This window comes from Agelaius phoeniceus, chromosome 5, assembly GCF_051311805.1.
Source record: "Agelaius phoeniceus isolate bAgePho1 chromosome 5, bAgePho1.hap1, whole genome shotgun sequence".
Taxonomy (NCBI): domain Eukaryota; kingdom Metazoa; phylum Chordata; class Aves; order Passeriformes; family Icteridae; genus Agelaius; species Agelaius phoeniceus.
Window position 1 is genome coordinate 60,061,335 of NC_135269.1, and position 21,717 is coordinate 60,083,051.

The window sequence follows — 21,717 nt, forward strand, 5'->3', positions numbered from 1 at the left end:
GGCCGAGCGTTTCGTGCCCGGTTATGTGGAAAAGGGAGTGTCCTTTGGAAAGTAGCTCAGGAATCGCAAATCCCCCCTATTAGTCACATTCTGTAAGATAGATGTGATCCCTGTTCAAGTCTGTGCTAGGAAATGGAGCAGTCGCTGCATGCAGTAATGGTTCATGCCTGCAGGTAAGGACAAAATGACTCAGAAGTGTTTTTAAAGCAATTATTTTATCTGTCAATCAGATTAGTGCTATTTCAAGTAGCTGTTTCATTTTTAGGGAAATACTTGAAGGTACTAAATGTACATTTAAGTCTTCTGACGTGAAATAGCCTCCTGGTGATTATTTTGTTGATTTTAAATAAACCAGCCCTGCTCACTTCTGTTTTGCTTGCAGCTGCATTTTAAGGCATTTTTGGTTTTGAAACTGCTTCAGTCTAGGGAAACATAATAGCATTTTTCTCCCATTATTTACAATAAACATTTTGGCTGTATGCAAAAGACCCTCTGAATGTTTTGTTTCACCATTTTAATATTGGATGCTGGTAAAAAAATACTGTTAATTTTAAGCTCTCAAACTGTGTTAGGCTGAAATGATGAGCTGAAGTTTTATTTTATTGAATGGCTCATCTTAGAGAGACATGATAAGGCACTGAATGCTATCTTAAGGAAACAGGCTAAAAGACATCTTTCAAAATGAACGAGTGCTGTGTGGCATGGGTGGTTTGAAAAACCAAAATGAGCAATTTAATTTGATTTATAAGTATATTTAGGTATGATATGTAGAAGCAAACTGCATTGCCTTTCACCAGCTGTGGTTATAACAAAATACCAGCAATAAGAGATTCAGAAAATGGTGGGGGGGAATGGGATGTTAAGTCACCTTTCCAAAATGGAGATATATAAGAAGAGCTTTGAGAGAAATTTTAGTATTTATTTGTTCAAAATTAAGAATGAGGATAGAAAATGCAAGTGTTTTTTTTTTAACCTTTATCCCACTCTTATGCCTAAAATTTTTAAATACAAAACTCATAAAATGGTGGTGGTAACAGGGAGGATGATGGAGTGAAAATAGTAAAGGAAACAGGTGTTAACTTGATTTTTGGAAAGACTTACGTTGGCATTGCTGTGTGGGAATTTGGTGTATAATACAGATACTTATTTTATCAAAATGAGTGTTATGCAGCACCCGACACCTGATCAGTCTGGTTTTGAGCAGAACATGCTCATGGTTGAACTAATGGTAGTCCTAGATGAAGAGGTCCTTTTAAAGGATCTTAACACAATTAGAAAAAGATGCATTTGTCTGAGATTGATTTGAATGACATTCATTAAAAAGTAAGATTTTTTTTAACAGCATGATGTGTTATCACGCAATAAAGATTAAAATGTGGCTGTTGTATATGCACACAGATTTGTTCTGAGGATTTAAATATATGGTACTGTTCACCTGGAGATTGGTTTGACATGTCAGCTGCATGGTCAGCTATAAATGAAAACATCTTTATTTCATAGGAGTGTTTTGTTTTTTTTTTAAATAACCACATTCTTTTCACCCATCTAAAAATAGACTGAATTTTTTTGCAAGCTGTTATGAAACAGTGCTGTCTATCCTATTAGCCGCCAGTTCCTTTCAAGGCTCTTTGAAAATGAATATATAAGATTTTAAAAAAAGAAATAATTATAATATTGAGTGTCTGAACTGTTAAACTGGCCTAATCTGCTCTGTAGAAGAATTGCAATGTGTATTTATGCCATGCAGACATGAGAATATGCATGTTCTTGAAAAACACAAAAAGGGAATGAATTCTTGCCTATTTATTTATTGCTGGTTTTAATCCTTGCTCCTAGTGGTTGGGCTTCTTGTGAAGCTTGAGTTCTCTGTGTGGGAATGCTGTGTGGAAGATCTGAAAGAGTCCATGGCTTGTTTCTTGTTTTCCACGCTAGCAGAGGCTGCTAGACAGCGCTTGCATAGCCAGAGGGGAGGGGAGAGGAGGTGCCCTGTGCATTTACAGAGACTGATGAAATGGGAATACAGGAGGAATGAGAGAGGAGCCCATTACTTGCCTCCTTCTTTGGCTGGTCTTTGTTTTTACAAGACAGTTTGGTGTTTGTAGGTTTTCCTGCTCATTTGGCAAGTTCAGCGTGCTGTCACATCTTACTGATGAGAAGAAAGCTGGGATATAATGGATGGTTTGGCTGTTATGGAGGCTCAGCATTTTAGAAATCCTGCAGCGTTCTCCTAGGATAGTTGTTTGCTATGAATTTCAGAACCTTTTAGGAGACATTAGCAAGAAAGTTGAACCTTTTTGTTGAGGAACCTCTGAGATGTTTAAAGACATTGGCAGCCTTGAAAAGTAAATTAATACAAACCTGAGACACTTTTCATAGATTCATCCTTCCTTTCCACTTACCCTAGAAAAAGTGAAGTTGCAGAATTGAGGTGATGAGATTAAGATACCCGTGTTTTGGCATGCTGTGGGATATTTCCTGAGCAGACACCATCAAGCAGAGTCTCTATGTCCTGAATTTCCAGGCAGTTAATGCTGCCTGGCCAAAGTCCTGGTTCCTTGTTGATAAGGTAACCCAGGTAACTGGGGATGTGAGCGTGCCCGTGGGCTGGGCGGTGGATCAGGTAACCCCCTGCAGCTGCTGGTGCTGAATTGATTTGTTTGGATGTCTGAGCCTGAAGGAGACCATGGGTATGTTTTCCTACAGCGTGCTCACGATGTGACACTCACCTGGTTTCCTTATCTAATGAGTAGTAATTAAACTCCGATGTACCTCCTTGTTCTTTGTGTTTCCCTGGAGGCTGGCTGAGCTTACTGCTCCAAGCCTTGCCGATGTCCTGAGGGAGCAGGTAGCAGCACCCAGATGGAGGAGGGATGGTCTTTTAGGAGCCCTCCAGGAAGGTGAAAATACCTTTAATTTCTGGTGTAGGAGTTATGCACTCTTCTCAGCTACAGTATAGGGAATGCTTTTGGCTGCACAGATATTTTCCCCCCCCTTTTTTGGGGCTGTGTGGAACTCTTGGCAAGTTTCTGTTTCTTTTTGAGAAAAGTTAATTCTTTCACCTGGATGGTTTTATACTCTTAAGACTTCAGACTTCCTGTATGTAGTACTTTTCTTTTTCACATTTTAGGACAAAGAATTTGTTATTTCTTCAGCTCTGATTTTGGCTTCTAAATTTGTGTCAGCAGTGCAGTTTTACCATGGAGCATTTTCTCATAAAGGTTATTAGCAAGGCTGATCACTCTGAAGTGTCTGACCTGCTCTTTTTCCCTCTTCTTACAAATGCTGCATAAGCATGTTTCTTTGAAATGAGTTTCTGCTTCAGTGTTTTTTGAAAAACAGCAGCCACTTATGAACAGTCTTAAAGTAGGTAGCTGGTATGTATATAATTAAATTTTCATCATTTTGGGGGTTTCATAAATAGTAGTAAAGAAAAGATCCTTTCAAATGACAAGTTTGTGTTAATCTGTGTAGAAGTATTTGGTGTCAGGTGATACAGGCAAGTTTTAAGGAATAATGGTGGTTTTGGTTTGGCTTTTTGTTGGGTGTTTTTAAGCCTTGGGGTATGTATATCCCTCTATCTTTGTAATTTATCTTTGCAGAGCAAATTAATCTATTTCTCACTGCTTTTACATAGTTTCTTCATCAGGTCATGCCAAGAGGGCATTCAGGGATAAAGTAAAGGAGGAAGAAATCTGAAATAATGAGAAGGAAGGAAAAAGATGGAGGCTGAGTACTGTCTGCTTCCTTTTCTGGCAGACCTACTGTTAGTTTTTAGAGGAGGCATTGTGAAACAAGTTATGATGTTGAAAGATTCCTCCAGGTTTGGAACATCAGTGATTTTTTTAATTCTGTTTTTGTTTGTGTGTATTTCTTTTTTAAATGTAGTTGTCGATGCACTACTTTTAAGGTAGAAGTGTAACTTGTAATAAATATGGAAATAATGTTTAAAAGTAGAACCATCAGCTAACAACATGATGTGTAAGCTGATATTGCTGTATGTCAGATAAATGGTTTGGAATAATTGTTAGATAATAGGGCATTATAAGATAATGATTCCTTTATTTATGTAACTAACACTGAAAAAAAATAGTTGTCAGAATAATGCAACTATTTCATCAGTTCCAGTAACTTTTAAACACATTTTCAAAGTACTGTATTTTCTTTAGCTCTCTTTCAGCTTCTTTTCTACTGGTTCTTTTTTATAGGATAAAAAAATTTTGTACATCTTCCATTTCAGGACAGTTCAAATCTAGTTTTAGTGGTCAGACAATTATAACTTTTCTGATTTGTTTAATATATGGTAACAGTGACCAATATATATTTCACCCCCCTTTTCCTCCCAAAATTACAAGCTCATTCTATTTGTTGTATTTTATCTCATAGAAAGAAAATCATCCTAGCTGAGTGTGGGCCCTAAGCTGTTTGTCCAGGGAGGCACTTCATTCCACCACCAACACTTCTGGGTGACAGTGTACCTGTATAGCTCTCTTACACTGGGTGCTTAATTTTAGATTGCCAGTTCTGGACCAAAATAAATCCTATGTTTTGTGTGGCTATCATATTAAAGGTTCCACAGTCTCACTTGTTTTAGCATGTGAGGCTTTTAAGTGAAATATGAAAGGGATGTGGAGGCAAGGAATGTTGCAACATGCCATTGTCCTTGTGTAGGAAAAAATGGAAATAGCTTATATAGAAGAAGCCACTTGTGGAGCATGTTGAGGTGATATTTTTAGGGGACACCGTACTTTTTTTTTTTTTTAAACTGGTTGTGCCTCTATCAGTAGACTTTGAAATTAAGGATTTTAAGTGTATTTTGCTTTCCAGGGATAGACTCAGTTTATTTCTGCTATAAATACATTTTCTGCTCAGTTTATTCTGTCTGGAATTTCTGCTATAGGTAAAAAAAGTACAAGTAAAATAAATCATTAGTACCCCTGCTACTCAGATGGCCTGTGCACTACCTTTTTTTTTCTTTAATTATTTTTTAAAAATAATTAGCAACTTTTCATCATGCAGGTATTTGTGAGGTATTTATTACAGGGAATTTTCTCATATACTTTCTGAAAACTAAAATCTCAGATTTTGTCAGTTCCTGTTGGAACTAAAATGAGAGAATTTTGTGAAAGGGAGAGATGGAAGGTTCTGGGGCATTGTATGAGGTTTTCCTGTATGAGAGCTATTCACTGGAAACTAACTCAAGCAATCCAGTGGTGGTTTGAACACAGTTACTGAATGGCTAAAAAAAAGGTATGTAAAAGATTGGAAAACCATGACTTGCACAATATACTTTCTAAAGTATTCCAGTTCTATCCCAGGTAAAATGTCTGGGAGAAAAGTAATGGATCATTTTAAGCAAAGCCTTTTGTATTACAGATTTAGTCTGTTTCATGACCTGAAACGTTTTGCCCAATCACTGTATTGGTCATGCCTTCACTAAAATGTCCACTCCAGCCCTTAGGGGGATGGTAAACGAATGTTACCTGATAGATTGCATAAAACAATGTGTATTTATGGCCAAAGTTTGCATTTCTTTTGTTGCTGTAGTGTATTACAGGATAAACTCATCTGTGGTTTTCTGTGTCTTCATATTGTATGCATATTCATATTATATACTTACAAATTAAGAATAAAATGTTTAGATATTAATGTAATTCAGTGAATTTACTGTGTTGTGATACATGTGTTTTCACTGATCCAGAATTGATGTAGTTACTGAGGGATGCTAGGAACATATTAAGCAAATGCATGCAGATTTAAGCATTCAATTTTGTTGCATATTTTGTGTTATAAGCATATTATCAGGAAATTGTGCCATCTCTCAGCTTTTGACTTTATGTGAATCCTACTGTACAGTTTGGAGGATATCTGAACTTTCCAGTGGACTGAAAAATTCCTTTTCTGTCCAAAGGGTGTTGTGACCAGGTGGTCTTTTACTAGTTCTTTCTTCAGGAACATTACACTCCTGGACCAGTGTCTGCCTTAGGTGCTTCTGTATTTTCTTCAAAACTCACCTGTAGTCTTGGGTGATCTCTGACAAAATCTGAACAGTCACTATTACCTTAAAAACAGATGAAATTTATCTCATCTAGGATGTCTGCCAAACTCATGCTGGCATTTGTGACTAGATGGATAGTGAACTGTGATTTCCTTTTTTTTCTGCTTCATTCTTTTTCTCTCTTTTTAATCTTTAAAGCTTCAATTACCAAAGGAATGTGTGCAGCTCCAAGCTCTGCCTATGTTCTTCACCAAATATATCCATAGAGTTTTCTTTGTGTGGTTATAGCTTTAGGTCAGTCAGGCTGGTTGATTGCTTCTTTTTCCTGGCTGGACAAGGTTCAAAACCAGAACCACATCTCATGTAGATGTTCTATTTGTATGAAGTTTTGACCATTGTGTTTAATGAAGGCACTTTAAATAACCTCTCTGTATTAATAAAAGTGTCCTAATTTTGTCTTGATATCTGCTAATAAATACCATAAATTGGTATTTTCTTATCTTGAGATTTGTGAAATGTTTATATTGTAGTGTTGGGCTGGTTGATCTTCCAGACTTGTTTTCCCCAAGCTTGGTGCAGTCTAATTGCATGGAAAGGAGGATTTCTTTAACCTACTTCAATTTGGAGTAACATGAAACCTTTTTAGAATTCAGTGCTTTGTTTTCCTGAAGCAACTTCCTGTGCCCCAAACCTAGTGAGGTGGTCTCATCCTTTCTAAGAAGGCAAGGGCTCATCCTTCTGTTGCTCAGTTCTGCTGAGCATGGTGGTAGTGTGTGTCTTTTCTGGGGGCAAAGGAGGTCATATAATTGCAGCAGAAACTCCTGTTAAACTACATTTCTGTCCTGCACTGTCAAAGCTTAACTTTTACTAGTTCTGGCAGAAACTGAGAGTATTATTTTTGTCATTAATACTGCTATAAAGAGACAGCATTACTTTCTCCTGCAACTGCTGTGTCAGAAAATACCCAGCAATTTTTTTCTGGTGGAGATGGAAAGGTGGTTTGACATTTCTGTGGGTTTCAGTGGACAGCTCTTGTGTTATTCTCTATCCAGCATTAGGACCTACAGATTCTCATTGTTGTCTGCAGCTGCTGCAGCCACTGTCCACAGAAGCTTTCAGTTCCTTCTGTGCCCACATACCAGACACTATCCACCTCTGTTTATTTCATGCCATGAACTAGAATGGAAGGTTTTTGGCGTTAGCTCTGCTCTTTATGAATCCTTCTATAAAAGGATTACCTTATACCCTTCGGAGACCACGTGTGGTGGTTTCCTCGGAGTGGTGCTTTGTCATCCCCAGTGTGACAGTGTAAAGCCTTTCTGACAGCTCCTGTTGCATATGTGACAAGAATCAGGAATTTCACTGCTGCTTGGTGCCTTAGCTATGACAAGTGCTAGCTTCCAAGAAGACTAATACAGCTTTGGACCAAGACTTCCCTAAGGTATGAAAAAGATCATCAACCATAGTGATTCTGAAGTACATTTTTATCAATTAAAAGCTTTCATTCTGTTATAAATAAGAGTAGAAACAGTCTTCATGGACTTAGAAATCTCACTCGGCTCCTTTCCAGGTAATTAATGTTTCAGAGTATTAGTCTAGAAAGCCAAATAAAGAGAGATACAGCCATCCTCAGAATGCTTATGTTCCACAGCTAAAGTAAAAGAATGAACTTACAGACTCCTCCTCTTTCTCTCAAGAGCTGGTGAAGGAAAAAACTCCTCCTCTTTCACTCAAGAGCTCTTGATGTTTGTGAGTGGATTACTGACACAATGAATTAACTTAGACCCTATTCCTTGGGCACCCCAACTGCAATATGCTGTCAGTGAATACATGGGGGTTTTTTGTGTAGACCATTAATATTTAAAGTGCTGTTGTTCTTTATGGAAATCTCTTCACAGGTTTCTCCAAGGCAATCTTATTGAATGTTTCTGTAGTTGAATTTTTATGTAGTTTGTTTCACCTGTATGTCTGCTTTATTTATGTTATTTTTCTGTTAAATGAATCCTGGCTTGGAAAGAAAACATACAGGAAAGAACTGGTCAAGATTCTTTTCAAATGTGTTTAGCACATAGGAATTTCAAGGGCTATTAAAAGAACCAGAAGTCATCCAGTTGAAGCAGGACAGTGTCCGAGAATGCCAGTGCATTTTTTTACTATCATTTAAATACTCAGTGCTTTAAAAAAATGCCTTAGCAAAATTGCATGGAGTGTGTTCCAACAGATGCCAGGACAGCTTAAACAGTCTGCAACTAAAAGTCTTAAAGACTACCCCAAACTCAAACCTAAGGCAGATTTAGACTCTTCACCTTCAAAGTGTTACTGATATCTTTGCTAAGAAACTTGCTAAAGGTATGTGTCCTTCTAGCCATGCCAGTTGTTAGAGGTAGCCAGACATGGAGGGCTCTGTGTTCCTGGGGCAACATCTCCTGTTGTAGCTGAATAGGAGAGTGCAGGACTGCTGTGTCCCAGGGGCAATATCTCCTGTTGTAGCTGAATAGGAGAGTGCAGGACTGCTGTGTCCCAGGGGCAATATCTCCTGTCATAGCTGAATAGGAGAGTGCAGGACTGCTGTGTCCCTGGGGCAATATCTCCTGTTGTAGCTGAATAGGAGAGTGCAGGACTGCTGTGTCCCTGGGGCAATATCTCCTGTCATAGCTGAAGAGGAGAGTGCAGGACTGCTGTGTCCCTGGGGCAATATCTCCTGTTGTAGCTGAATAGGAGAGTGCAGGACTGCTGTGTCCCTGGGGCAATATCTCCTGTTGTAGCTGAAGAGGAGAGTGCAGGACTGCTGTGTCCCTGGGGCAATATCTCCTGTTGTAGCTGAATAGGTGAGTGCAGGACTGCTGTGTCCCTGGGGCAATATCTCCTGTTGTAGCTGAAGAGGAGAGTGCAGGACTGCTGTGTCCCTGGGGCAATATCTCCTGTTGTAGCTGAAGAGGAGAGTGCAGGACTGCTGTGTCCCTGGGGCAATATCTCCTGTTGTAGCTGAGTAGGTGAGTGCAGGACTGCTGTGTCCCTGGGGCAGTATCTCCTGTTGTAGCTGAAGAGGAGAGTGCAGGACTGCTGTGTCCCTGGGGCAGTATCTCCTGTCATAGCTGAATAGGAGAGTGCAGGACTGCTGTGTCCCTGGGGCAACATCTCCTGTTGTAGCTGAATAGGAGAGTGCAGGACTGCTGTGTCCCTGGGGCAATATCTCCTGTAGCTGAAGAGGTGAGTGCAGGACTGCTGTGTCCCTGGGGCAATATCTCCTGTCATACCTGAAGAGGTGAGTGCTGTGTCCCCAGGGCCAGGCAGTGAGGAGCATGGCCTCCCCATAGGTGTGTGTGCATGCACATGCTCTCCTGCAGAAAATGCATCCACAGCTGGCTGTGCAGGGCAGCAGAGATTCAATCCAGGGCTTTTATTGGCACCCACATCAACACACACAGAGAGCATTGAGGCAAGAACTGCATGGACAGCCTCGTCCTTTTCCTCCTTTCCAACTCCTTACAGTGGAAGTCCACTGGTAGAATTTTCATAGAAACTCACATGAAAGCTCTGTGTGCTCTCTTAGCCAATTTTAAATCCTCTACATAGTTTCTAGCCCCTAAATGCATGAGCCTTCAAGATTCATATTCTCACTTGAGTTGCTGGCACTTGGACCTTATTTACTGGCTGGCCAGTCTGACTTGAAATTGGCTTGAGTTCACACATACACACTCCAAATAGAAAGTGTATCCACAAAGAAGACAGGTATAGGGTTTTAGTGACTGTCATGATCAAGGACAGGGCTTAGTCAGGCAAAAGCATGGACCAGATGCTTATTTGTACTGTACCTGCCCCATTTATCCTTTTTCCCTGCTATTTTCTCTTATTTATTTCTCCCTTAGCCACTTCTATATCAGTCTTCCTCCAGGCCTAATACCTTCCCCTGAACATTTCATAGCATCTTGCTTATTCTCACAGTACTGTGGTAAGTTTTACACAATCCCAAAATGTTCTTTCTCTTTGCATCCCATAATAAGTCCCATACCCCTTAAGGCAATAACCTTTAGTTTTCAAGGTGTTTTTTTGGAAGAGTTTTGACTCATCTTGGTAGGTTTCACACTGGGGGAACATGGTCTAATTGATAGTCGTGGGAGTAGCTGATTCACATGCTCCATTTTTGCTCTTGAGGATATTAGGGTTGACCTGTTGTTTTGCTTCTGATCTTTGCTGGATCTGTTTCTCTTCAATCAGATAACCTAACACTGGTCTCCCAGAGGCCTATTATCACTTGTCAAAACTGGATCTAGATCTGTTTGCATTTTTTGCCGTCTGATATGGGCATCCAAGAGATTGAAATTAACTTAAGATATGAAATGCACCAATGCTTTGCTACTACTTCTCACTCTCCTGGAAGTTTGATGTTACAGAGTTTTGTCTACTGTGTAACTCTATTTAGTTTTTAGACCTATGTTTCTGGAAAGGAAGAGTGATGTGTATTCCTACCATGTGTTAGATGCATTCTCTGTGCTTCACATGTACACTGCTGGATGTGTCAAGCTCATACATCTAATGAAGGCAAAGCTCAGGCATGACCAAAACCAAGCAGTGCTCCTTACTCTGCTGAACTGGTATCTGTGCTTGTCACAAAATCCATTTGAGGTAACACAGGGATGCATAATAATAGTAAACAGCTCTGAACCATAAACTGTCTCACATCCTCCTTCTCTGTGGTCTGGTCCAGAAAAGAGATGTCTGGTAATAGTGGTCAAAAAGTGCCACTTTAAAAAAGGCAAAAAGAATCATATTACTCTCATTCTGAACAAGGCTATGTCTCTGAGATAGACTGGAAGGCCAGTTGTTAATCTGAGCTGCAGGCATCAAGATACTGCCCAGTTCCTTCACAAGGTAGCTGAGCAGGCAAAAGACACAGAGCCACAATGTGTGTTAGTCAATATCTGGCTATCTGACATCAGCATTCAGAAAACCTGGCATGTATTACTTCTACTTTGGGAGCCCAGGAGATAGCTAATACTTGAGACTTTGCCAAGTTGTTCTTCTCAGGAAGAGAAATATACGATTTGAAGGTTGTGAATGCTTGTGTGTATATGTGCAGTGCTGTTTATTTACACAAAACATGTAAACAGAGCTCATTTGCTTGAGCAGAGTAGAAACAAAGTGCAACAAGCAGCTATTTTGCTGATGTTTTCAAGTCTGCCTGTCTAGCAAGTACTGTACTAAAAAAACCCCCCTTAAAATTCAAAAAACAACACCCAAAAAACCCCACGCAACTCTCTCCTGGAATCACAGGCACAGCATTTTTTTGCTGGTTTTTTTTCCTGCTTTTTCAGCTGTTGTGTAAAAGACCTAATGTTCCTTTTTTACTGAGAGTGAAAGGAGGGTATTCAGCCCAAGTCTCAGCCTTGACTGCAGCCAAATACTGAATGCTTAGAGAGTAGCTCAATCACAGACATAAAATTTGTATTATAAAAATGCTACACCTAAAATGAAACTTAAAAAAACTTCTTTATGTGTACTACACTACCTTTATTAACTTTCTGGACAGTGCAGTTTGTTTCCAGCTTATTCTGTATGGTATCTGAGGACTCTTGCCCTTTACTGCAAATAGTCCTTGTCAGATCTTTCCCATGGACAGGTGTGAGCTGCTTTAAGATCTGTCTTTCAAGGCTTCTGCCAGGTTTCCACTGGATTTCTCTACGGCAAGAGAGATTAAGACTATCCTGGGTTTTGGTTGTAGCTTTTATTCCCCCTTCTAAATATTGCCTTTCTTCTCTTGAAAGCTTCACTAGGTTTTCACGTGGTGCTTCATCACCCTGCTCCATTGGTCTAAACCTGTATGAGTCAGCGGAAAAAACCTATTTTCCCTAACTCCTGAAAGCTGCTGAGAGTAACAACTTCTTAGTTCTCTAAACTACTTCTAAGACCTTGTTGTTTTGTTCACAACTAGTAGTTCATGTGTGTAGTGTTGCCTGCAGAAAGTAATCTGAGATTGAATTGCAGTGGGATTCTATATGGAAATAATACAGTGGGAGATTTATCATAGAGCTTTCCCTTTAGCTCCCGCTCCAGCCTTCATTCTTCTTGTCTCTTCTTTTGTTGAGTTACCATCCCAAGCCAGACATGTCACTGTAGGAGGGTATCACATTGGTCACACATTATTTCCTCTTGTTGAATCCATATTGTTTCTTCCTGATAACCTTCCTTTCCATGTTTACAGAAGCTTTACATCCTGGTGCACTTTACTTGTAAAATACATAGCATTGTGTTTTTGTTAGGATAGGCACATTATAATAATTAGTGGGCTACAGCTATTTTTACTGAAATGTAAACCTTGGTGATTTGTATTGTGCATACTGCAATCTGTAAATGGATTCTTGTGAGTAGTTTAATTGATTGGAGGAGGAATATATTATCATAGAATCTTAGAAAATGCTGAGTTGGAAGGGACCCATCAAGATGATTGAGTCCATCTCCTGGTCCTGCACAGGACACCCCAGGAGTCACACCATGTGCTTGAGAGCATTGTCCAAACACTTGTTGAACTCTGTAAGGCTGGTGCTGTGACCATTTCCTTGGGGAGCCTGTTCCAGTGCCCAACCACCCTCTCTCTGGGTGAAGAACCTTTTCCTGATGGCCAGCTTAAACTTCCCCCGACACAGCTTCAGCATTCCCTCTAGTCCTGTCAGTGTCACAAGAGTGAAGAGATCAGTACCTGCCCCTGTTTCCCCTCTTGAGGAAGGTGCAGATTGCAGTGAGTTCTGCCCTCAGTCTCCTCCAGAGTGGCCAAAACCAAGTGACCTCAGCCTCTCCTCATGTGGCTTCCCCCCCAGACCCTTCACCATCCTCATGGCCCTTCTTTGGAGGTGTTCAAGGCCAGGCTGGGCTCTGCACAGAGCAATCCTCCCCAGTCAGAGGTGTCCTCACCCATGGCAGGGGAATCGAACTGATTGAGCTTTAATGTCCCTTCCAACTCAAACAATTCTGTGATTCTATGATTCTGTGAAGTGCAGCAAATACAAGGCATTACAGGAAGCTACTGTTTGTTTGCACACTGTTTTACAGGTGGAATTGGTTAAGAGCATAGTTGACCTTTTGTCCCGAAGCCATGAGCGTGATACATCTAATTTTATCTTTTGTTCCCGAGTAATTTAATGCTTTTTTAATCAAATCCTCCAGAGTTGAAAATCAGAGTTTTCTAATTTAAAATATAAGAGAAGACTGGGAGTTTTCAAGTTTCTTTCGAATTATATTTTGGCACGTTTGTTGCTGCTGTTAGTATTCAATCCCATAATTCCATAGCAATGCAAAAGTCTGCTTTTAATTAAAATGTTATTTTGTGGAATGTAGTAGAAACTGTTATAACTGGTGAAATACAGATTGGTTTCCTTGTGCCAGATAGGAGGATTTAAATTGCTGTTTTGAAGCAGTATGGGTGATGTAAACGAAATGTCAGTGGAGGTGATTTGTTGGAATTGAATCATTAACTAGGTAGGAAGATGTAAAGTTGAGAGTTTGTAAGTCGTTTTCTATAGTGATTTGACTTCAGAATGTAAGTTACTAGGAGCCATGAAGTGCACAGTTTATTTTACAAAGGAGAAAAATGAAATTTAAGGGAGCATAATGCTTCATAGAATCATAAAATGCTTTTGGATAGGAGGGACCTTTAAGACCATCTACTTCCACTCTCTCTAAAATGGGCAAGGGCACCTTCCACTTGAGACCAGGTTGCTCAAAGCCCCATCCAACCTGGCCTTGAACACTTGCAGGTGTGTGGTACATCTTCTGGATGGAAAACCCGTTGCAGTGCTTCAGCATGCTCACTAAACCTGCCCTCCTTCAGTTTGAAGCCATTCCTCATTCTCCTGTCACAATGTGTCCTTGTAAAAAGTTCCTCTTCAGCTTTCCTTCAGCTCCCTTTAGCTACTGAAGGTTCTTTAAGGTGTTGCCAGAGCCTTCTCTTCTCCAGGCTGAGCAACAACTCTCTCAGCCTGTGTATTTAGCAGAGGGCTCTTCCAGCCTTCTGATCATCCTGGTGGCCTACTCTGGACTCCTTCCAGCAGATCTATGTCCTTCCTAAGGTGGTGGTCCAGATGTGGACCCAGTGCATCCATCCAGGTGGATGTGGAGTAGGGGGGGAGAAGCACCTTGACTGGCTGGCTGTGCTGCTTTGGGTGCAGCCCAGGACACAGCACACCCCAGCCCTCACTGCTCCTCCTCTTGGACCTCGAGCTGTTGATCACAACCCTTGGGGTGCATCCATCCAGCCAGTTCCTTATCCACAAGTGGTCCATCTGTCAAGTTCATGTCCCTCTAGTTTAAAGATGAGGATATTGTGTGGGACAGTGTCAAATGCTTTGATTCATCATACTATTGCAATAAATATTTCATTTGGCAATAGTTTTCTTAGTTTTATGAGCTTCCTGCCAGTTAAATTTGGCAAATATGTCTAGATATTACTAATTACTGTTCCAGTGTTGCTGACAATAACTAGTTTAATTTTTCCAAAATCTGTTGAATATACTGTGTTTTGCATAGGTCATATTGTGCACTGCTCAAGGTTTCTTTTTTTCTTTTAAAGTTTTAGTCAACTGCAAGTGGTTGTATCTGCATACTTAAGGACAATCCAGACTTCTGTTGAGCTGGAATCCATAAACATAATTAACATGATGGTGGTGTTGTGGTATAATTAGGTTCATTAACAATATAAACACGGAGTGTTTTATTCACAGGAGATTGCTACTATGTCTTTAATTGTATGACTGTGGTTTGTCTATTTAGAACTTATCTTTCAAGTGATTTGAGTTTTCTTAAAGACTGGGATTCTTAGTATGAAAGATGCATATATATGTTTCTTCCAAGCAAGTATGGAGAGACATGATATGTGTATTGTCTGAAGAAAAGGATTTTTTCATTTTTTCCCTCAGTTGTTTTTTTTTTTTAAGAAAGAATGGTATTTCAGTTTTGAGAAATTTTTTGAAGTGTAAAGGCACAATATATATGTTGAAAATTTTTATGTATTCAGCTTAATGCTCCTGCTTTTTTTAAAACAAAATTTAAAAGTTCACCTAGTCTTCTCTTGCACTTCTTTTAAGTCAGTCCTAATACCTCAGCATTGTTTTGGTGACTCCTTATCTTGTTTCCACCGTTGTTACACTTGCAGTTTGCAAACATTAAAGCATTAGCTAAAAGAAACAGATACTGACTGAGGCTGGCAAAACTCTGGTTTCAATGAGCAGCATTAATTTATGCCCACATTGATTGAAGCTATCTGTCCCCATCTAATACTCTTGTTTCTAGCTTACTTTTAGCTGGCTGATGATTAGAACATGCTTGCCTGAGGAAAGCTTGATCCATCTCCCTCCAGGACTCATCAATAACTATTTATTTGGGTAGTCCTTAGGTTTTAAGCAGAGCACCAAAAGTCATTACTGTCCCTCAGGATGTGATTGTGCTGTGGCTGAAATGATGCCAGCCTGTGACAGTCAGAGCACAGGGCCTGTGTTTGGTTCTCCAACGTTGTTGTATTCATGCTGCTTTAACTTCTAAGCCATTTTGATCACTCTTGTGACCATTTTTACTGTCATTTTTATTTCTCCATGTTATGTTGTGCAGTTACAGATCAGTGAGGAAATAAGGTATGGTTATGATAATTCTTTACTGTGTTTAACATACATTGATATACATTTTGATGAGGCTTGTGCTTTCTTGGAATTTTTTGGTGTAACAGCAGGAAACAGCAGTTGTTCTGTAGCTTTTGGCAGGTGCTCACTGTGTGTGTGCACACCCTGACCGAGCCATGCTTGTGAATGGGAGGATTGCTTGGTTAGTGTGGCAATGCTGCTGCCCTCCTTGGATCTTTGTAGGCTTGTTAGGCAATTAGTGTCTGGTAGTACTGGGATTAATGATTAATGAATTACTGGTATAGTATTAGTTCCTTGTTCTGTTTGCTTTCCTACAGGAAGGCTGATTTCTTGCACAGAAACAAGTACCTAGAGAGCTGGTGATACCTTACACTGTCCCAGCTGTCTTTGAGGTGGATAGTTGCTGGATTTCTGCTTGGCAAATCCTGTAACAGGATTTTGGTGCTGGTGACATGACAGGCTTACCCAGATTCCTTATGCTTCCCACTGAGCTAGAAGGGATTAGTCCCTATAGTGGTGGCTCTGTGGGAAGGGCTCACTGCAGCCTCAGTGTTTTGCAGCCCAAGTGAGTGGTCCAGCTTTCCTCACTAGCACCAGCCTCCTGAAGTCTTCTTTGCCCCAAAAAGTTTTTCACCACAATGAGCTGAGTTAGTTCACTGGTAAATCAGGTTAGTGCCAGAGCCTGAATGCTGTATGGGAGCATAACATTCATGTTTAGGTTTTTAGAACTTCACCTAGGATTCTCTTGTTACTATTCTAAGGCAGTCTTAGCAATTCACCATTATTTTGTGTACTTTTTTCTTGTAGTCCTTGCCATTATAGCTGCAGTTGGCAATCATTATAGCATTAGTTAAAAGAAAATGTTGCAATTGAAATTTCAGCTTTTAACAGAAATTCTGGCATAAAAGAATATAATGATCTAGATGGAAGCTCATTTATATTAAGTAAGAATATGGAATGTCTTTCAGCATATTGAATAATCAAATGCCTAATAAAGTTCATGCATAGTTCTGAGTTATTTAGCAATCCTTCAATGTCTACCTGCTATGTAGGCAGACATTTCTTTCATCTTAATTATTAGATAGTGCCATCTTCACCTTAACATACTGCGTGGGTATTTTGGGTTTAAGGTACATTAAAATGAAACAGCAGTAAGAAAAACTATGCAATATTCTTGGGTACATGGTTCCCACTCAGGAATTGCTAAGTCAGCCACTCCTTTTGAAGGCTGATGTGGAAAAAGAGCTCACCTACAAAACAGGCTCATTTGGTCTTGTAGAGCTTTATCACCCAGTTCCTTCCAGTTTGGGGGGACGAAAGTTGAGACTTTCATGGGGTTTTTCTTCTGGATCCTGGTTTTCTGATAGGAAGATCATAAGTGTGACATTTTATTACTTCTCTCCAGAAGTGTCCAGGACAGCTGCTATCCTTGCATTTTGATGGTTTCCCTTTATACCGTTTCTTTTCAACATTAATTAATCCAGCATCTTCTAATTCACAGATCAACAGCAGCAATCAATCTGTGTGATATAAGGTGTTTGATTTCTTGTCTCAGCAGTTCTTCCTGGCAGCAGTGGAACTTGTTAGACTTTTAAGGCAATCTGTTTCTGTTTGATAAAGTTTTGACAATGTAGTCATTGATATTTACAAAAGAAATTTGTAACATTTTGACCTACAAAGGTTACATGTCCAGCACATATGATGCATCACCTCTATTATTTCTAAAAAGGAGAATATTGCCAAAGCAAGGCATTGGCAGTCCTGTTAGAATGATATGTTCAGTGTAACATCCTCCTGAATGTATCATGCATGGCAACAAATACTTATTTGTGGAATGAGAAAATGTGTTCTGATCTGTAATCAATATAACGGCTTTTTTAGACCAGTCTAGGAATGACATTTCTTTCTGAATTTTAACCCTAGTTTAACAGTAACACTGTCAAAAAAAAAAAAATTTCTGAATTGTAAGACAAAACCCCACCAAAATACCCTAGAGAATTACCTTATGTGTTTTTGCCCATTTCAGTGATTTGGGTATGTCAGCCAGAAGCTGGAGATCTAAAAGCTTTCAGAGACTCATTTGAAACATGAATGTAACTGTCACAGACCATAATAATGGTTTCAGGTTCACTGTGTCCGAAATGTTATGTTTTTGTTGCAGGAAAGGTGTTTTACTTTAAAGTTAGAACAGTGCATAGCTAGATCATGCTAGTATGAAAGGACATTTGATCTAAATTTTAGTAACCCCAGGAGAAAGGGCAGCCTCATTGATAGCTCTTTATGGAGATAGAAGAAAAATATGTGCAAGTCACTGAGCTTTTGACAAGGTGACTTAGGGTAATGGCATTTGCTCTCTCTGAAGCAGTTTAAAAGGAGGGACCTTCAAGTACCAGTGACTAAAAATATTGCATGATTGGGTTTCATCCTGAGAGGAAAGGCAACACCTGGCAAAGGAACCCTGTTAAGTTAGTAAAATGTAAGTTTTACTTACTCTAAGTAAGTAAAGTTTTACTTTACCTCTAGTAAATGTTTTGGCTCAAATGCATACAATACCTGTCATTATAAAATATTCACCCGTGTATATACTCTCATCATTGTTCAAAGCAGTGTCTGTTCAAAAATGCTGCATTCCTTTATCATAATTTACAATACAGAATGTTGAATTAATCAGGTAAATAAGACTTAGTTAAGATGATGCTGAAATCTACATAGAGTGCTAATGATTTTCAATACAAATCATACTGCACAGATCAGGACTATTAGAAGATTGTGTGTGTGTATATATATTTATTTCAGGATCACTGGCAGGAGAAAGGGTAGGGTGAATCACCCAGCTCACCTGAGTTTTGTTCTTCATGAGTCCATAATGAACTATGTGCATTTACCCTTTAAGCCATTTGTACTGCAGTGTCACTGCACAGTTCTTAAGGTTCTGTGTCAAATTTTGCAGAGAAGATATTTCATATTGAAAGAACACAACAAGGCTACAGTTTCATAGTAGGCTTAAGTCTTAAAGTCTTGCCTTATATCCAGCACTGGTTTCTTCTGTTTATCTTTAGTGCTGGCACTGCTGCTTTTGATGTAATCAGTTGGATGAAGGTTTGATGAGCCTGAAAATTGCCACAGAGGATGGGAGCAGGTTTTTGTCTGGATTAGGGAGCCACATGCACAGTGGTGTGAACACAAACACAGGCACAGGAAGTGCCTGGAAAGAAGCAGAAGTCCTTTTCACTGGAAGAATTGAGCTGGATGCAAGTCAATTGTAGAGATTTTAAAGTGATAATTCTAATAAATATCACTCAAAAGATACACTGAATAACAGCAAATCCAAGAGCTCATTACCATTGAAATAACTTACCCATCCTCTGTCCACATCAGGTTATTTTTTTTGCATTTTGCAACTGGCCTGTTATGTTTCAGCCTGTTAGGACAACTTCCAAAAGACATGGATAAAGGAGTGCTGGGGCAGAGGGCAGGGCTGTGTGCCCATGGCTGTGAGAGAGAGGAGCAAACTGCCTCTTTGACAGCAGCTCTGAGTTTGGGGTGACCTCATGTGTGTCACTGAGCCACAGATCCACTCTCAGCCCCAGGAGAGGAAAAGGGGAGATTGGTTCTGCCATCAAAAATTGGAAGGAGAGGCAGGTATTGATTCCTTCTTCTGGTGATACTTATTCTGTGCCTTACCTTGCTTCAGTGTATCACTGGTGACTCTTCTGTTCACTGCATTTAACCTGTAAGAAAGAAAAGTTACCTGATTGGTTTTGCTTTGGGGGCTTTTTGGTGGATTGAGCAAGAGAGGAGGCAGGTGAAAAAATTGAAGAAGGGAGTTTGACCATAGTCATACTGGTATGGTTTGGATAGTAAAATTGAGGGATTGCTGAAAAAAATTTAGAAAAAAAATGCTATAAGAGGGAAATAATATGCATAAAGGAGTAAGAAATGTGAAATGAAGCTCATGGGGGGAAAACCTTTGACATCTACTGATGGGATCTAGTGCAATTATTATCAGTGTTCAAGGAATGCTGAGTACACAGAAGTCACAGCTCAGTGCTTTAAAAGGATGATGTTAAAAACTACCAGGAAAGGAAATAGTGAATAAGCACTATTTTGTGCCTTAAATATGGTAAAAACGATCAGGAAAGGAAATAGTGAATAAGCACTATTTTGTGCCTTAAATATGGTTTTCATCTTAGAATAAAATTATTGAGAGAAATTACATCGAAAATATTAAATGATGAGCGAAATAATTTTTTTTCTATTTCTTCCCACAGAGGAAACTTGCATGCAATTTTTGAACCAACAGGAAATTATTCTTCAGATATGGGTAGTTAAGTGTGTAGAAGTTCTTGGCAGAAAATGTTAAACTTTTATCAGTTCAAGGAGTGACTGAGCAAGTTTGTAGAAAAATACTTCACTGAAGGTGGATAAATAGAAAGATTTTATCTGTGGCCCCTATAGCAAATGGTTGCAGAATGGGCCTGGCTGTTGTTTTGATCATTCCTGTACCCTTCCTAAGGTACTGTCAGGAATAGGATAATGGACAAAGTATGGAACTTTGATGTGACTCAGTGTAGCTGTTCTGTTAGCAGAACGTAAAGTATCTACATGGACTGTCAAGATAAGTTTTATTTTGGAAAAAAAAGAAGTTATAATCTGTAAGTGGCATGAGTAAATCTAGATGTTTTCTTACTGAACATTAATGGACCACACTTGGCACTGATAATGTTTGAACTCTTCAGGTAAAAAATGTTTTTGAAGTTGAGAATTTGCCACTGTTGATATTTGTACCTCTACAGGTAGAATAACAGTTGTGCTGTTTTATATTAAAATTGTAGAAGATAGGTTAAATCACATATGTAAAATGATTGATATACTCAGTACACACAATATTGAGAGCTGCAAATTCATGCTGTGTTTTTAAGGACCTTGGTCAGGGTAGATCCCTGATGACAGTCTCATGTCTGTAGATAAGAAAAAGTTGATGTGTGTGGGTTTGGAAGTGATCAGTAGTATATAGTAAAAATCAAAAGCTCGGTGTTCTTTTTCTGGAAAATATTTCTGTATTAGTCCTTCCTTGTGAAGACTGTTTTGTAAATGGTGAGCAGTAAGTTGTGGAAGCCATTTCAGGTGCTACACTAAAGGCAATAACTATTCTCTGTATGATGATTGTTCACTTGGACATGCCATGTACAGAATAAAGAAGAAATGAACTTGTACCTCATTTTTGTAATGAATACAGAACTTTTGAAGGTCTTCTGAAATGTTTCTTTCCTGCTCTCAGAAATGTTTTTGAACTCATTTTCTCTTAATGTTTTTAAAATAAAATTTCTAGTCTGGTATATTCTATGTTTTGCATGAGTCAGATGTGCATTACTAGTTCTCACTGTTTTAATTAAAGTGGCAGAGTTGTTGAATCCTTATAAAGGCAGACTGAGGTGGAAAGGACAAAACAGAACAAAACTTCACATCTCATGTTAAATCGTAGGTTAATCATCTCTAGAGTCATAATCACATAATTTTAACAGAATCTTGTGACATAGATGGTAGTTTTATGTTGAAAATAAGAACCAGCAAGGAAATTATTTAAAATACTAAAGGAGAATATACAGGTTTTCAAGCTTCATGAGGAACTTGCAGAAGGGAGGTAGGTAATCCTACATCTTTCTGTATTCTGAAGTTGTTCTGTTTTAGGGGGCATGTATGTGTTTTTAAGTAAAAAACTCTTAAGTGCAACATAATTTTTGATTACAATGGCAATGTAACTACAGTATATGTGAGATTGATGGAGGGTCATGGGGTCCACACAAAACTGGGAAAACCCCTTCAGCACTTACCTGGTTTTGAGGTTATATATATGTGGTATACATTTTATATGTATTTTATAGAAACAGAAGGGCTGGGAGTACATATAGAATTAATGAAGTCATGACAGTGTTTTGGAGTTCAAGAGAACCAAAGCCAGAATTTTTCTTTTGAGAGATGAGTACTAATTCTTGGAGAATTTCTATTCTGTTGTCTTTCTAATTTACTGAATTAACCTCAGGGCTTAATGGCTTTAGGTTGCAATCCTGATTTTAAGCTGGTTTAACAATTAAG

General features: G+C 39.2%; 1 protein-coding gene across 5 annotated transcripts in view; it reads left to right on the forward strand.

Moving 5' to 3' along the window:
• The window catches only part of SRPK2 (SRSF protein kinase 2), a 129,344-nt gene that overhangs the window by 44,012 nt on the left and 63,615 nt on the right, over positions 1-21,717 (forward strand). Inside the window, exon 1 of one of the 5 annotated variants that reach the window (XM_077179112.1) lies at positions 39-173. The exons of the other annotated variants lie outside the window; for them this stretch is intronic. Coding sequence (XP_077035227.1) covers positions 133-173 — 41 coding nt within the window. The 5' untranslated portion in view covers positions 39-132. Of the gene's footprint in view, positions 1-38; positions 174-21,717 lie in introns of those variants that run through there. 5 annotated transcript variants of the gene reach the window in all.